The sequence below is a fragment of the Nematolebias whitei genome, chromosome 15, assembly GCF_014905685.2.
Source record: "Nematolebias whitei isolate Nwh7 chromosome 15, NemWhi1, whole genome shotgun sequence".
NCBI lineage: Eukaryota > Metazoa > Chordata > Actinopteri > Cyprinodontiformes > Rivulidae > Nematolebias > Nematolebias whitei.
In genome coordinates, this window is record NC_056512.1 from 3,433,224 (window position 1) to 3,450,611 (window position 17,388).

Below are 17,388 nucleotides of genomic sequence, written 5' to 3' on the forward strand. Positions count from 1 at the left end.
GAGAGAGAGAGAGAGAGAGAGAGAGAGAGAGAGAGAGAGAGAGAGAGAGAGAAATCTGACTTGACTGACTTGACTTAGGTGTCTGTATGTTACATTTTTAATTTTCTATATGCTTTTTATTGTTATTTTGCACTATGTCCAAAATGTTTTTCATAGTTTGTGTAAAACAGTTTGAAACATGCCTCGATGCTGAAATGTGTTCTATAAGTAAAAATGTCTTGCCTTAGAAAATTGAAAAAAAAATTGTAAGATAAAAAGCAGCGTCTGCTTGCTGTCTTGATTGTACCAACATTTACAATTTATAAAAACAAAACATTTTTAAACTTATAACCTAACGAGTTTGCTGATAAGTAAAAGTTAATAAAACAAAGTGTTATCCTGATGCATGCTCAATAATCCAGGTAGAAAAAACTAAAGTTAAGCCTGGTCCTGTGGACATTAAAAAAAAAAAACTACTAAAAAAAAAATGTAGATATGTTTTGTCTTTCATCTGAAAGACTTTCTCAGTCTGAAGTGCTGTTTTCAGCTCAGTCTCTTAAATAGCACCTTCTCAGAGTGGATCAACCAGTTTTGCTGCTGACAACCAGAACCAGCTGATCACATGGTCAAGACGGACCATCAGCCTAACAATGGATCATTAGCACACTGATGGCTGTTTACTATTATAGGCAGAAACATGGGTGTGCTATGGGGTCTCCAGTTTCTCCTATTGTTGCCAACCTGTACATGGAGGAGGTAGAAAAGAGAGCCTTGACGTCCTTTTCAGGGACACCACCAAGTCATTGGTTCAGGTATGTTGACGACACCTGGGTTAAAATCAAATCTCAGGAAGTCCAACATTTTACTGACCACATCAACTCTGTGGATAAATACATCAAGTTCACACGAGAAGATGAAAAAAATGGCAGGTTGGCTTTCTTGGACTGTGAGGTCTCAGTCTCTGATAGAGGACATTTGCAAACTGAGGTGTACCGCAAACCCACCCACACAGACCAGTATTTGCAGTTTGACTCCCATCACCCTTTGGAGCACAAGTTAGGAGTCATCAGGACTCTGTACCACAGAGCAGACAGCGTCCCCACTAGCTCAGGAGCCAGGCAGAAGGAGAAATCCCACACAAGACAGGCTCTAGAGCAATGTGGATATCCTAACTGGGCCTTCCTGAAAGCAGAGAAGAAACCCAAACAGGACTCCAGTCAGCCAACAGGTGAAAAGGAGGAACCCAGACCCAGACCAGTGGTCATTCCATATGTTGAGGGAGTATCAGAGAAACTGAGACGTTTATTTTCTAAACACAACGTCCCAGTGGCTTTTAAACCCCAAAATACATTATGGCAAAGACTGGTTCATCCCAAAGATCCAGTCCCCCGGCACAAACAGAGTAATGTTGTGTATGTTGTTCAGTGTCAGGAGGGTGATCAGTCTTACATCAGGGAAACTAAACAGCCACTGGCCAAAAGGATGGACCAGCACAGAAGATCAACATCATCAGGCCAGGACTCTGAGGTCTACACTCATCTCCAGGCCAGCGGTCACTCTTTCAGGGATGAAGATGTTCACATCCTGGACAGAGAGGAACGATGGTTTGAGAGAGGAGTAAAGGAGGCCATCTTTGTGAAAAGAAATCGTCCATCATTAAACAGGGGTGGAGCCTCCGGGTTCAACTGTCCCCCTCTTACAATGCTGTGATTGCTAGTATCACTCAACCCTCTGTGAACAGTAAACAGCCATCAGTGTGCTAATGATCCATTGTTAGGCTGATGGTCCTTCTTGAGCATGTGATCAGCTGGTTTTGGTTGTCAGCAGCAAACTGGTTGATCCACTCTGAGAAGGTGCTATTTAAGAGACTGAGCTGAATACAGCTCCTCAGACTGAGGAAGTCTCTCGGATGAGAGACGAAACGTTTCTACATTTTTTTGTTGATTTGCTTTGTTTTGTTTTTTTGAATGTCCAGAGGACCAGATTTAACTTTTTTAGACTCTGTACATGGACTGCAGCAGAATGAGGTGTTTCCATGATGACAGTTGGTCTGGGTTAGGGCTGGGCGATATCTCGATATTTTTAAAATATGATGGACTTGATGTACTTGCGACCTGTCCAGGGTGTCCCCCGCCCCTCGCACAGTGATTGCTGGACATGAGCACTGGCGACCTATTGACCCAAAATGGAAGAAGCAGGTAAAAGATAATGGATGGAGATAAAAAAAAATTTTTGCAATATAATTTGAGACTATCTCGATATAAACCAATATAGTTTTATACTTAGAAATCCTGCCGTCTTCTTTCTCCCACTCACCCCCCTCCTTCTACCTCCTCGAACACAAACACACAGCCCTCAGCCACGTTCCCCCTCCCCTTTCTGCATCTCCAAGAGGTGGACGGGCAGGAGAGGAGACATTTAGTAGAAGTAAACACGAGCAGCTGAGCGTGTGTGAAGCTACTAGCTCCGACAGACCTGTCTCCTTTCTTGAAATAAACCACGGTTCAGAGCTCATTTAGCCATGCTGTGCCTGAGCGCAACATTAATAAATCAGCAGTTTATCATATCGCTAAAGATACGGTCCTTAGCGGCTAACAAGATGGCTAATGCTTTAGCCTTCTTGTTCCACACAGCTGAGACTGGACCGTATTTTTAGAGATATGATAAATTGCTGATTTACTAATGTTGCGCTTCCTCTCTCTCCGTTCCTCTAAAAGGCACAGCACGGCTAAATGAGCTCTGAACCATGGTTTGTTTCAAGGAAGGAGACAGGTCTGTCGGAACTGCAGCTTCAAGGTTCCAAGTGGGGGCTCACTACCGTAAATGGTAAATGGACTGTACTTATATAGCGCCTTTCTATCTTATTTCAAGATACTCAAAGCGCTTTCCACTACACTGTGTCCTCATTGACCCATTCATACAGCACTCTACTAGCTCTCTACAAAGCTAATTGAACAAATCATTCTAAAGAGTCTAATCAGAGCTTTATCACATTCATACACTGATGGAACACACATCAGAGGCTATGAGGGGTTCAGTGTCTTGCCCAGGGACACTTAAGCATATGACTGCTGGTAGAATCAAACCCCCAACTCTCCCACTGAAGGACGACTGCTTTAGCATCTCAACCACAGCTGCCCCCAGCTGAAGAGAATTATTATTTAATATATGTAAATAAATGTCTAAAAAATGAACTATTTAATATATGTAAATATTTTATTTTTTAGGCATTTATTTCGTACAGTTACACCTGTTGTTAATAAATGTTCCTGTGTGACTGGGACAAAACTTAACTCAAATATATTTTTGTTATTACTTTATGGAAAGGAAAAATATCGAGATATACATCGTATATCGCGATTTTTGTAAAAATGTTGAGACATTAATTTTGGTCCATATCGCCCAGCCCTAGTCTGGGTGTACCTGCAGGTGATGAGAACTGTAGGAGGACACTGTTGCAGCCCAGAGTGATGATGAACGACTGTTTTCCCACACGGCTGCACTCGGTCTCCCTGGAAACCGAACACTTGAAAACGCTCGTGTCCTCTCCTACAAAAGACAAGAATGGGGATGTATTAAATAAGAGCTGAAATACAATAAGGCTTCGCAGAACAAATCACAATTCAGTATGTTTTAAGTACAGTCACTGTATAGGCAAAGAGTTGGGATGTAATAAAGAACTAGGATATAATAGCAAAGAATTAGGATGTATCAAGACCGTAATTTCCGGACTACAATGCGCACCTGAATATAAGCCGCAAATATTAAATATAAGATAAATCATAATTTTGTACATAAATAAGATGCACCGGCTGTTAAGCCGCAGGTATTCACTGTATAGTGAAAGTAAGCGCCCAACTTTGTCTGTGTTGTACTTGATGTAGTACAAAACTCAGACACTTGATGGCAATCACAGTCTATGGCTTGCTTTTAACATACACTAAGCTTGAGTGGTCATCCTAGGTATAACAACAAAGTCCATGCTCAAAAATCCAGGTATACAATCCAACATTTTTCAGTTTTTCACCTGACTGAAAAATGTTGGATTGTATACCTGGATTATTGAGCATGGACTTTGCTGTCAACCAGTTTGACATGACTGTCAACAAAAAAGAGGGCCGGCAATGGAGGAGGGGGTGTACCAAAGAGACCATCTTATCACAAGCAGAACTGGTTTGTTCCACTTTGGAGTAAGCTGTTGGGGGAAGAATCAGTTTTGTTGTGTGTTCCCTTGACTGATGAAGTCTTCTGGATGGAAGGGGAAATGTTTCAGCACAAAAAAAAGAAACTGTCCAGATGACCTTATTGAAAAATGTTGGATCCTAGGTATACTTAAAGCTTCAGGTTTTGACTCATGGTAACAGACATTATACCTTTAAATGAACAAAATACTGGTAAATATCTACTGGTAAGCATAATCACTGGACACAAAATCACAACAAATGGGCATACAAGTGTCAAACACTTGCATAACTGAAATTATTAAAAAATTATATACACCGGGAAATATTACCCAGAAGTCTTAAGGGGTCATGTGACCGGAAGTGAAATACCATAGTACAGATAAAATGTGGTAAATATTCATTAAATCACTGGTAGAACCACTGATTTTTATTGTTAAATAGTTTTGGTATCAGCTGCGGTTTTTAAATGTACATTTTTTTCCTAAATTATCATATATTAATTACCAGGTGGCACTCTTGAGCCGTTTCTGTTGTGATTTTTGCGACGCCCTTAAAATACGTAGTTTTTCACCAGTCCTGATGCGTCCGCCAAATTTGGCGAGTTTTGGAATATGTTAAGGCCCCCAAAAGGCCAATTCATTTGACGGAAAAATTCCTCGGGTCTAATAAACTGAGCAATTACAATAGGCCTTCGCAGTACTTTGCTGCTCAGTCCTATTTAGGCACGAGTAGCGAAGCAATTTTTTTGGCAAATTAATTGGCCTTTTGGGGGCCTTAGCATATTCCAAAACTCACCAAATTTGGCGGACACACCAGGACTGGTAAAAAATTACATATTTTAAGGGCGAAGCAAAAATCGCAACAGAAATGGCTCAAGAGCGCCACCTGGAAATTTTCAAAATACCCTCTGCATTAACCTTAGTTTGTTGTAGAAACATGGAATTTGGTACGCTTGTCCAGATCCCAAGATGCACAGAAAACCTTCTGGCACCAACGTTGTACGATAAACAGGAAGGCGGCCATTTTGGAATGACAGCCCAATTTTTACATCTTTTTGGCGATTTACAGCCTCCGCATTTGAACAAACTCCTCCTAGGGATTTCGCTCAGTCGATTTCAAACTTGTCCATTTTGGTCAAAAGGCATGGGGGAACGTTATCTATAGGGATGCACTGATCCACTTTTTTAAACTTCCGATCCGATGCCGATACCTAAGACTGAATATCGGCCGATATGATCCAGTTCCGATACCATCATCATCATTGATTTTACATGAGGCTGTAATAATCTGCTCTCAAGTACAATTTGTACAAATATATGCATGCATGTCCAAAAAGGCAACTTGAGGTAAGTTTTATTAATGTTGGATAAGTTTTAAAGTTAGAATTAAATTCTGCTAACACAAAACATGTTTGTTTTTATTCCTAGCTTTAAAGTGGATATTAAAGGGATTAATTTAAGTGATTGTTTAATTGTTATTTTATATTATTTAAATAAGGGTCAGATATAATATTTTTCTTCTTTCTGCACTCTTTTCATTCAATGTTTTCTTTTTGATGATTTTTTTTAATTTATTTTGTTTATTTTAAATGATAGAATAAATGAATTAAAATAAAATTTTAAATGGCTTCAAACACCTGCTAAGTTCATGGTATAAACCAACAAACATGTTCCTGGTTTTAGTATTTTACATCACTATAATGTAGCTGTTTTTTTGTTTTGTTATATATATATATATATATATATATATATATATATATATATATAATTATCAATTCATATGTTTTTTTATGATTGTTTACTGTTGTACTGATAAATATCTCCTGGAGGGTAAACTATATCTTGATAGCATCAAGCTGAGAAATCCTTCATTTTCTACAATTGATAGTGGCTGGTCATTAATCATGATGAAGTTTATCAACTTCTCTGTAAACATTTGAGCTCCGTGGTTTCAGCGACGTCTTCTTCTTGTTCAATCTGAAGCAGGCAGTTTGATTTGGGTCAGCCGTGCTCAGTCTGTCCCTCCTCAGAGACGGCAGACTGAGCGGGGCAGATTGGACGCAGCTGGCCGGGGTGGAGTCGCCTTTATCAAGTTGAGCAAAGAGCAGCGCCCCGCTGAAGCCACGGAGCTCGAATGTCCAATCTACAACTAACTTTAACATGGTTTAATGTGACGCTATGGCTCTGCAGACATTGCTGTCTTGTTTTGTGGTGTTTCTAGTGTAAAATACTTCCACACAGCGACATGTTTAGTTGAAAAGTTTGTTAGCTGTGAGCAACAGTGCTGCTAACTCAGTCCTCGCGTTGTACAGTGGGGAGAACAAGTATTTGACTGTTGATTTTTCAGGTTTTCCCACTTGCAAAGCTTGTAGATGACTGTAATTTTTATCATAGGTACTCTTCAACTGTGAGTGATGGAATCTAAAACAAAAATCCAGAAAATACAATGTATGATTTTTAAATAATTAATTTCCATTTTATTGCGTGAAATAAGTATTTGATACACCAGAAAAATGAAACTTAATATTTGGTAAATTCAAAAAGCGTTCAATACAAAAACAACTGGACTTTATTTGTAACAAAAGACGTTTCGCTCCTCATCCGAGGAGCTTTCTCAATTCAAAGAGCAGAGAGTGAGAGATACAGGTTATAAGGCTGAGTGAGATAAGACACACACACACATAAGACACACACACACACACATAAGACACACACACACACACACACACATATATGTAGATTGGCAGTTCACACCTAAAAACCTAAACAGTAGGTCTTTGTTCCTCTAATTCACAGACGAGGCCCCTCTGTTCCCATCAGGTGTGAAAACTGGCTGGGAATCTGTTTTAAAGTTGCATTATATGTTTTTGAAAGTGGGAATCTGAGGCCTCCTCCTCTGTTAAGAGACGGCTTTTCTCTTTTTACATAAATTGCTTCCTTCACCCCCCTCTCAAACCATCTGTGTTCTCGGTCCAAAATGTGCACATTTTGGTCCTCAAAAGAGTGTCCCTTATCTGTGAGATGGAGGTGAACAGCTGAGTCTTGTCCTGTGGAGCTGGATCTCCTGTGTTGAGTCATGCGTCTGTGAAGAGGCTGTTTAGTTTCTCCAATGTAGAGGTCTGGACAGTCCTCGCTGCACTGGACCTCATACACTACACCACTCTGTGTGTATGGGTGTTTTGTCCTTAGGGTGGACCAGCCTCTGTCTGAGAGTCCTGCTGGGTTTGAAATGTACTAGGGATCTTGTGTTTGTTGAAGATCCTTGTGGTCTGGAGCACAGGGTATCCCTCTATGCTGATGACCTCCTACTCTTCATCTCTCACCCGACTGACACATTGCCTTCCATTCTATCATTGCTTAAGGAATTTGGAATACATTCTGGTTACAAATTAAACTTAAGTAAAAGTGTAATTTTCCCCATTAATACCTTGGCACAGGCTCTTGACTTCAGTAATTGGCCTCTGAAAGTTGAGAATCAAAAATTCTCTTACCTGGGTGTTATAGTTACTAGGATGTACAAAGATCTGTACCAAGAAAATTTTGTCTCTCTACTGAACCAGACAAAGCAGGCGTTATCCCGGTGGTCACCGCTTTCCACATCTCTCATAGGCCGCATTAATTCAGTCAAAATGCTCACTTTGCCTAAATTTTTGTATCTCTTCCAAACCATTCCAGTTTTTATTCCTGGTTCATTTTTTGTGCAATTAAATTCCATCATTTCATCGTATCTCTGGCAGGGAAAACGTCCGCGCTTAAATAAGACACATCTCCAAAAAACCAAGATCGCAGGCGGCCTTGCCCTTCCAAATCTCCGTTTCTATTATTGGGCTGCAAACTTGCATTGCCTTGCATCTTTATCATTCTATTACAATAGGCCGGACTGCCCTGACTGGGTAGCGATGGAGTCAATATGTTCCGGGAAGTGGTCCACCCTGGCCTTTTTGGGATCCTCGCTCCCACTTCCACCACTTACAACTATTACAAACCCAGTTGTTAAACACTCACTAAAAATATGGGTACAATTTCGTAAATGCTTCGATCTCTCCAGTTTCTCTCTCTATACCCCTATCATGTCTAACCAGTCCTTCAAACCCTCATCTCAGGACCCTGTTTTCAAAGAATGGGAGAGAAGGGGCATAGTACGCTTCAAAGACTTGTTCCACAATAACACTCTAGCTTCATTTCAACAATTAAGTGAAAAATTTAGCCTTCCTCAATCAAACTTTTTCAGGTATCTCCAAATACGACACTTTATTATCCTTCATCTGCCAAGCCTCTCCATTTCAACAGATACCAATACTGTTGATACTATTCTTTCTCTAGACCCTAATAAAAAACATTCTATTTCATCCATCTATAGCAGATTACTGGATTTGAAGCGTGTTCCCTCAGATAAATTCAAAGCTGCTTGGGAAGAGGATCTTGGCTTCTCTATTTCAGAGAACTCCTGGACCTCCATACTCAGACTGGTGAGCTCCAGTTCTCTATGTGCTAGACATTACCTAATCCAATTTAAAGTGGTGCACAGAGCCCACATCTCTAAACTGAAACTGTCCTTTATGTATCCTGATGTCAGCCCATACTGTGTAAGATGTAAATACGCTGAAGCGTCCCTCTCACACATGTTTTGGTTTTGCTCATCCCTGAACAAATATTGGAGGGAAATTTTTCAGACTTTATCACGTGTGCTAGGTACACATCTGAGCCCAGACCCACTGATTGCTTTGTTTGGTGTCGCAGAGGGAGTGACAAATCTAAATAAAAACCAACGGCATGTACTATCTTTCACCTCTCTCCTGGCCAGACGAGCCATTCTGCTCAGGTGGAGAGAACCATTTCCCCCCACTCACGCTCAGTGGTTGACTGACATCATGTCTTCTTTAAAGTTGGAGAAAATCAGATTGTCACTCCAACAGAAAGAAGGCAAATTTGAGAAAGTTTGGAGAACTTTCCTGAATTTATTCCAGTCTCTTTGACAACACAACTCCTTCGGGGTAATGCAGTATCTTGGCTATCTTAGCTTCTTAATTCTTTTCTTTTTCTCCTTTCTGTTTGGCAGTGATTAGGGAGGGATTATTTTCCTTTATCCTGTGTTGGTTATACTGTATGTGATATAATTTAAATTGACTCAAGCCAATTATGTCTTTACTAATGCTTACATGTAAATGTTTTTATTGCCAACTTTGCTATTTCTTTTTATTTTTTTTATTTTTTATTTTTTTTCTTCTTTCTGTTTGTTAAAAAATGGAAAAAATTTCAATAAAACAGATCTTGAATCAAAAGAGCTCGTGATGTATTAGGCATAAAAGCTGGGTTGGTCTAAAATCAGCTGAGCTGCCGTCAGCCTAATTTCTGAGACATGACGGAGCGACAGAGAGGGCAGATAAAAACACTCACTCTCTTAGCGGATGTTAAAGCCAGCAGCAGTGCTGTTTAAAGAGACAAGAATTTAAGTGGAACCTGATCCAAAGGTTCAAATGAAGCTTTGATCAGGACCTGCAGGACCAGTATTAAATCCCACTGGAAACAAGTGGGTGTGAGACAGGCCTGCGTCTCTGTACACCTTTTAGAAAATGCTTCATCAGCGGATGATAAAACCTGTTCTGTCTCAGAAACCGTCATGTCAGGAAGAGATGGCTGCAGCATACGTTTTAAACGTGCTGGATGCAAATTTCTGTCCATCAGCTGCTGCAGAAAGAACAGCATGCCACCTAAAGAACATGAGGTGGCCTCTACATCCTTCTCTGTACATCAGCACTGAAAAGCTGTCCGCTTTGATGTGTACATTGTTGTGGTAGATGCACCACGAGAAACCTGAATTGTGCGCATTACATCCTGTGGGCAACCCATCCTCTCTAAGTGGATTCGTTCAACGGCCAGACCACAGGTGCTGGCCTATTTCTGGGTAACTCCTGGTCGCTCCTCCTGCCTGGAAGGAGAGCATCCTCCCTCTACGGCAGTTTCCACGGGCACCCCGACAGCAGGCGTTTCAGGGCTGGGAACCATGGTGCACCCATGCGCTCGGGGCCACCAGGAGAGCTGTCAATCCTTCCACCTGAGCTCGGTTCAAGAACCGTAAGATCAGAGGAGGTGGAGAAAAAGCGTACAGAAGCATTTTGGGCCATGGACTGTGGACAAACGCATCCACCCCCCAGCGGTGGTTCGTCTCATGGGCTCAGAGAAGCGCATAATTGACACTGAGCGTTTCCCGTGTCACAACAGGCCCACAGCTGCTATATCAATCTGAGACAAAATGCTCCGTCAGAGGATGATTAAAGGTTGTTCTGTCTACGACAACTTTGAGACAAGAAGAAAACACGGTTGCAGCATAAAATAGTCGTGCTGGACACCAGATATCTGTCCCGCGGCTGCTGCAGAAAGACAGCATGTCGTCCAGTGGACATGAAGTGGCCTCTACGCCTTTCTGTACAGCAGCGTTGAAAAACTGACCACTTGATGTGAACAGCGCTGTGGTGGTTGCAGCACGTGACTACTGAATCGTACGCACTACATCTTGAGAGAGATCCATCCTCTCAAAGATCTGCACAGCGGCCAAACCACAGGCGCTGGCCTATTCTGATTAATTCCTGATCGTTCCTCCCGCCTGGAGGGAAGCGTCCTCCCTCCACGGCAGGTTCTACGAGCGTCCTGATAACAAATGTCGTAGGCCTGGGAACCATGATGCGTTCACGCACTTCGGGCAGAGGAGCTGCCAGTCCCTTCTCCTGAGCTCGGTTCAGAAAACCGTGATACCAGAGGGAGAGAAGAAGGTGATAGGCATTACGACCAAAGGCTGTGAGCAGCACGTCCACCCAGCAGTGGATCGTCCTATGGCTCCACGCTAATTATAATTGACATTGAGCGTTCTCTCGTGTTGCTACACGTCCGCAGACGGTGGCAGGATTCTACCGTGTCTGAGCCATAGCTCTGGGTGGAATACATTAGATATGCTGGTGAAGATTCTCAGTCATCCAGGACATGATGAATTCAAAAAGCGTTCAATACAAAAACAACTGGACTTTATTTGTAACAGAAGACGTTTCGCTCCTCATCCGAGGAGCTCTCAATTCAAAGAGCAGAGAGTGAGAGATACAGGTTATAAGGCTGAGTGAGATAAGACACACACACACATAAGACACACACACACACACACACATATATGTAGATTGGCAGTTCACACCTAAAAATCTAAACAGTAGGTCTTTGTTCCTCTAATTCACAGTTGAGGCCCCTCTGTTCCCATCAGGTGTGAAAACCGGCTGGGAATCTGTTTTAAAGTTGCATTATATGTTTTTGAAAGTGGAAATCTGAAGCCTCCTCCTCTGTTAAGAGACGGCTTTTCTCTTTTTACATAAATTGCTTTTTTCACCCCCCTTTCAAACCATCGGTGTTCTCGGTCCAAAATGTGCACATTTTGGTCCTCAAAAGAGTGTCCCTTATCTGTGAGGTGGAGGTGAACTGCGCAATTTTGTCCAGAGGAGGTGGCTCTCCTGTGTTGAGTCATGCGTCTGTGAAGAGGCTGTTTAGTTTCTCCAATGTAGAGGTCTGGACAGTCCTCGCTGCACTGGACCGCATACACTACACCACTCTGTTTGTGGATGGGTGTTTTGTCCTTAGGGTGGACCAGTCTGTCTGAGGATCCTGCTGGGTTTGAAATGTACTAGGGATCTTGTGTTTGTTGAAGATCCTTCTGAATTTACCTGATACTCCAGCGACATAAGGGATGACAATGTTTTTACGTCTGTTGTTCTCCTTTTTCTGTTTATTGGTGTGTTTTGTAGATTTCCTCGCTGACTTGACAAAAGCCCAGTTAGGATATCCACATGTTTGAAGAGCTTCTTGAACGTGTTTCAGTTCCTTTTCCTTCCCTTCTGTCTTCGTGGGGACGCATTTGGCCCGATGTTGTAAAGTTCTGATGACAGAGAGTTTGTGTTCCAGTGGATGGTGGGAGTCAAACAGAAGATACTGGTCTGTGTGGGTTGGTTTCCTGTACACTTCAATGTTGAGGCTGTCCTCTCTCTCCATCTGAACCAAACAGTCCAAAAAAGGCAGCTTGTTGTCATTTGCATCCTCTCTGGTGAACTTGATGTTGTTATCGACCGAGTTAATGTGTCTGGTGAACGCTTCTATTTCCTTGGCTTGGATTTTGACCCAGGTGTCATCCACATAACGGAACCAATGGCTTGGCGTTGTTCCCTCAAAGGAGTTTAGGGCTCTCTGTTCCACTTCCTCCATGTAGATATTGGCAACAATGGGTGACACTGGAGATCCCATGGCACAGCCGTGCTTCTGTCTGTAAAAACTGTCATTGAACTTGAAATAAGTGGTGGAGAGGCAGAGATCCAATAGGGTGCAGATCTGGTCTGGGGTGAAGTTGGTCCTGTTGATTAAGTCCTTGTCTTGTAGAAGTTGTTTTCTGACGGTTTCTACTGCTTCAGAGATGGGTATGCATGTGAAAAGAGAAGTCACATCATACGATACAAGTGTTTCTCCTGGGGTTAGTTTTAAGTGTTGAACTTTGTTAGCAAAATCAATGGAGTTCTTTATAATACATGAGATGTACCCACTCCAATGGAGAGCAGATTGGGTGTGCCCCACACAGCATCTGTCTCACAATGTGGCACATGGGTTGAAAAAATGCATACATTTCCTGCTAGTATGTATGCAACAGTCACTTGCTGTCTGAGAATCAAAAACCCTGATGATTCTGCAGCTCAAGGTCAGTGTTGAGTCACATTCAAAGATCCCGTGCGACACTTCAAAAAACATTTAAAACAGCTGCTGTGTGGAGAGCCACAGCGCCCCCACAGCTTGTTAAATGTGTGTGACCTAGGTCTGCTGATGGAAAACAGCTGATATCACTCAACCGATTCACGTGAGTTGCACTGCTGCCACCTGTCTGTACAAGCTGCTCAGCAGCAGCAGGTGTCCAGATAACGCAGAATTAAAGCAGCTCGGGCGCATAATGGAGTGTTGTTTCTCACAGCTCAGAAATTGACAATCTAGAATAAATCTCATCTTTCCGGTTCATTGGGGCCAGGAAATGATGAGAGACCTTGCATTTCCTCTCCGTCTGAGACTCTAGAAATTACATTTAAAAAAAAATTCCTGAGCTTCTGCTAGAGGGGACGAGATCTGTTCATAAATGACAGAAAAAACGTCACAGAGTTCCTCCACACCGGGGTTTGAGCTGAACTGCAGCGTGAATCCCGGATGAAAACGGTTCGCCCATCCGTCTGGAAGCGCACGTTCATTGCCACCCGTTTATAAGTTATAAAGCGGGCACGCATTTATGCTGTGAAAACTCACATACATGCTGATGTGAACTGGAGCGCGCTTAGCGAGTGTGCAAGACGTTGTGTGTTGCTACGGGGAAACAGCTCATGTGTTGTGTTCACGTTGTGTACCGCTGCTCTGTGTAACGCTCGGGAAGCGGGTGCACATATGAGCCGACGCGCCCTGAAAGGTCGTGTGTGTGCGTCCTCATGCGATGCTTTAAGCCAGGATTGCCGCGGGGGCGCGCGTTGGCACTGGTGCGGTAAGGAGGCACCGCGCGCCATCGGTGGAGCGGGGTTACCACTGGCTCGGTCTGCAGAAATACGATCATTGTTTGCTGCGAATCACGTGAGCTTTTGAGTGATTCCACAAGCTGCAATATTAATTCAGACAAAAACCCCTTCTTCGAGGATGTATGAGCTGAGCCGCTGTGAGGCTTGTGGAGCTGCTGACGCCGCGGGAGCGCGCGTTGGCACTGGAGCGGTCAGGAAGCAGCGCGCGGCATCGGTGAAGCGAGGCTACCACTGGCTCGGTCTGCAGAAACACGTTCATTCTTGGCTGCAAGTCACGTGAACTTCAGAATGATTCCACGAGCTGCAGTATTAATACAGAAAACCTTCTTCGAGGATAAAGGAGCAGAGCCGCTGTGAGGCTTGTGAAACTGCTAACGCCGCGGGAGCGCGCGTTGACACCACCGCAATGAGAAAACGTGTGTCGCTTCTGCCGGGAGCGAGATACGTTGCTGAGCTCGTACCGTGGTCTCACGTGAACGTTGACGTGAACGGCGGGCGCTGAGGGCTGCGTGTGCGCTTTCATGCCGCGGGGGTGCACATCGGCACCGCTGACAGTGAATGAAAACAACCTTAAAAAGGCTCATTCGTGATGAGTGTGTGTGATGGAGCCGCTTGTCAGATAACCATGCTGACAGCCTGGCTAAGGGACACTTCATCATAAAATTATGTTATTTCACAGTGTCATCAACACACCTCCAGCGACCGGACACCTGGTTACTTTCCGTTGAGCTCTGTTTGTTGTCCTGGAGGGCCCCCTGTTGGCGAAGTCCGGGAAAAAAAAAACTTCCAGCTGCTGGGGACATCTGACGGGAGGGGCTGGCGTAGCAGAGCTGGGGAGGCGTTGAGCAGCCGTGGAGCATCTTGAAATGATCTCTCGCTGATGAAAAGAGGATCACCAACAAACTCCTGCATCTCTCCTGAGAGGAAGGTGGAGTGACGAGCCAAGAGAACCTCTGGGACCTCGTTTTCCGGCCGCGATGCAGGGCGGCAGACAGCAAAAGACGCGCACCGGTTGAGGATGGCGTCAGCTGACCTGTAGACTGAGCGTACTGCAGGGGCCGGCAGCGTCGTTAGCAAGTAGCCGCTACGAGTGGAGTGAGCCGAAGGACAGAGGGCCACCGTCTCTTCCCGCCTCTGAACGTGTTTGCCAACGGCGTAACGTGTTGTTCGCTGTGGCCGTGTGGAACACATGCTGGTGAGCTCAGTTGGAGAGCGGTGTCACCGTCTCGGTTATGCTAACTGGAGGCACGGAACGCTGGTCCACCTCGACATCTACTCCGATGAAGCCTCCATCAGGCTCGGCTCCAGGGGGCACGGAGGGACTTTCCGCTCAGTGAACCCCTGCTCTGGGGATGGGTGCGGACTGTAGAGACCGGCTCTCCCAATCTACCAGGAAAAAACCCGTCTGTGGCCTCGCCCGTAGGACGTCCTGTTGGGAACATGAGGCCATATGGATGAAGACGGTGAGCCAGAATGGAGCCCAGTAAACAACCTTCCCGCCGGATCATCCGAACTGGCAGGAAAAGGCGTAGGACGTAAAAAAGGGGTCCTTTCATGTCAGCCGCCTCCTGGGTTACGCCGGGCAACCCCTGAGGGCGCCGTCGGCCGGGAGCGGTGTGATCGCCGATGCGAAACGAGGTGGGATGGGGTGAGCATTCACTCAGCCCCCCTCCACCGACACTACGCTCCACAGAAGGGAATGAGCAGCGGGGGCTGCAGCTGAGCGCGCCTGTCCCACAGGAACCATCCGATTCGCTCAGAGGGTCGGCGATAAGAGGAAAAATACAAGATAGCGTTGTCCAGCGTGTAGTGACCTGTCACTGAGAAATATTCCTCGGCGCTTACCTTGAAATAAGACTGCTCGTCAGCTTCTCCTCGGGGAGGAGAACTCACCGGACAACCGGAGGTCGACTGCCGGGCCAAGCATCCTTAACAAAGGTTGGTCATCTACATAATTTTCCTTCTTTGTTCTTCTGACAGTGCTATTTAGCTCGCTGAAGAAAAAATGGGAGTCGATTTCCCGCTCTTAACGTAATTTATACGGACAGGGTGGGGCCCACACAGCAGGTGGGCGTGGACTAAATTTTTCAGTGCTTATGCTGCGCATAACGGGATAAACCCACTAAGCAAAAGCCTTAAAGGGCGAAGCCTATACGAAATAGAACTATTGGATCTCAGGAATATTTCCCTAAAACATGTTTAAAGAAAAGAGACGACCTTCAGTTCAACTTTATTTTAACCCACAAATGTACAAATCACAAAACAAGAACTTTAAAGCAAAGCTAAAAATAAAATGTATATATGAGAACAAGAAAGAAAACCACACATCTAAAATGAACATTAAAAATAGACAAAGTAGACAATGAGTGCAAATACATCAAATGATGATGAAAACCTATAAAAATGTAAATCTAGATGTTTTTGTAAAATCTGGTTCATCAGAGTTTTAATTTACATACACATATAAAGTGAGGAAAATAAGTATTTGAACACCCTGCGACTTTGCAAGTTCTCCCACTTAGAAATCATGGAGGGGTCTGAAATTTTTATCTTAGGTGCATGTCCACTGTGAGAGACATAATCTAAAAGAAAAATCCGGAAATCACAATGTATGATTTTTTTAATAATTCATTTGTGTGTTACTGCTGCAAATAAGTATTTGAACACCTGCCAATCAGCAACAGTTCTGGCCCTCAAAGACCTGTTAGTCCTCCTCTATAATGTCCACCTCCACTCCACTTATTATTCTAAATCAGAAGCACCTGTTTGAGGTCGGTAGCTGCATAAAGACACCTGTCCACCCCACACAATCAGTAAGACTCCAACTACTAACATGGCTAAGACCAAAGAGCTGTCCAAAGACACCAGAGACAAAATTGTAGACCTCCACAAGGCTGGAAAGGGCTACGGGGCAATTGCCAAGCAGCTTGGTGAAAAAAGATCAACTGTTGGAGCAACTATTAGAAAATGGAAGAAGCTAAACATGACTGTCAATCTCCCTCAGACTGGGGCTCCATGCAAGATCTCACCTCGTGGTGTATCGATGATCCTAAGAAAGGTGAGGAATCAGCCCAGAACTACACAGGAGGAGCTGTTCAATGACCTGAAGAGAGCTGGCGCCACTGTTTCCATGGTTACTGTGGGTAGTAATACACTAAGACGTCATAGTTTAAAATCATGCATGGCACGGAAGGTTCCCCTGCTTAAATAAGCGCACGTCCAGGCCCGTCTTAAGTTTGACCATGACCATTTGGATGATCCAGAGGAGTCATGGGAGAAAGTTCTGTGGTCAGATGAGACCAAACTAGAACTTTTTGGTCTTAATTCCACTCGCCGTGTTTGGAGGACAAAGAATGATGAGTACCATCCCAAAAACACCATCCCTACTGTGAAGCATGGGGGAGGAAGCATCATGCTTTGGGGTGTTTTTCTGCACAAGAGACAGGACGACTGCACTGTATTAAGGAGAGGATGACCAGGGCCATGTAGTGAGAGATTTTGGGGAACAACCTCCTTCCCTCAGTGAGAGCATTGAAGATGAGTCATGGCTGGGTCTTCCAACATGACAATGACCCGAAGCACACAGCCAGGAGAACCAAGGAGTGGCTCTGTAAGAAGCATATCAAGGTTCTGGAGTGGCCTAGCCAGTCTCCAGAC

At 44.1% G+C, this 17,388-nt stretch overlaps 1 protein-coding gene across 1 annotated transcript in view; it reads right to left on the reverse strand.

Annotated features, from left to right (window-relative positions):
- The window catches only part of carm1 (coactivator-associated arginine methyltransferase 1), a 175,304-nt gene that overhangs the window by 155,032 nt on the left and 2,884 nt on the right, over nt 1-17,388 (reverse strand). Inside the window, exon 2 of the mRNA XM_037689301.1 lies at nt 3,403-3,528. Within this exon, the coding sequence (XP_037545229.1) occupies nt 3,403-3,528 (126 nt within the window). The remainder of the gene's footprint in view (nt 1-3,402; nt 3,529-17,388) is intronic.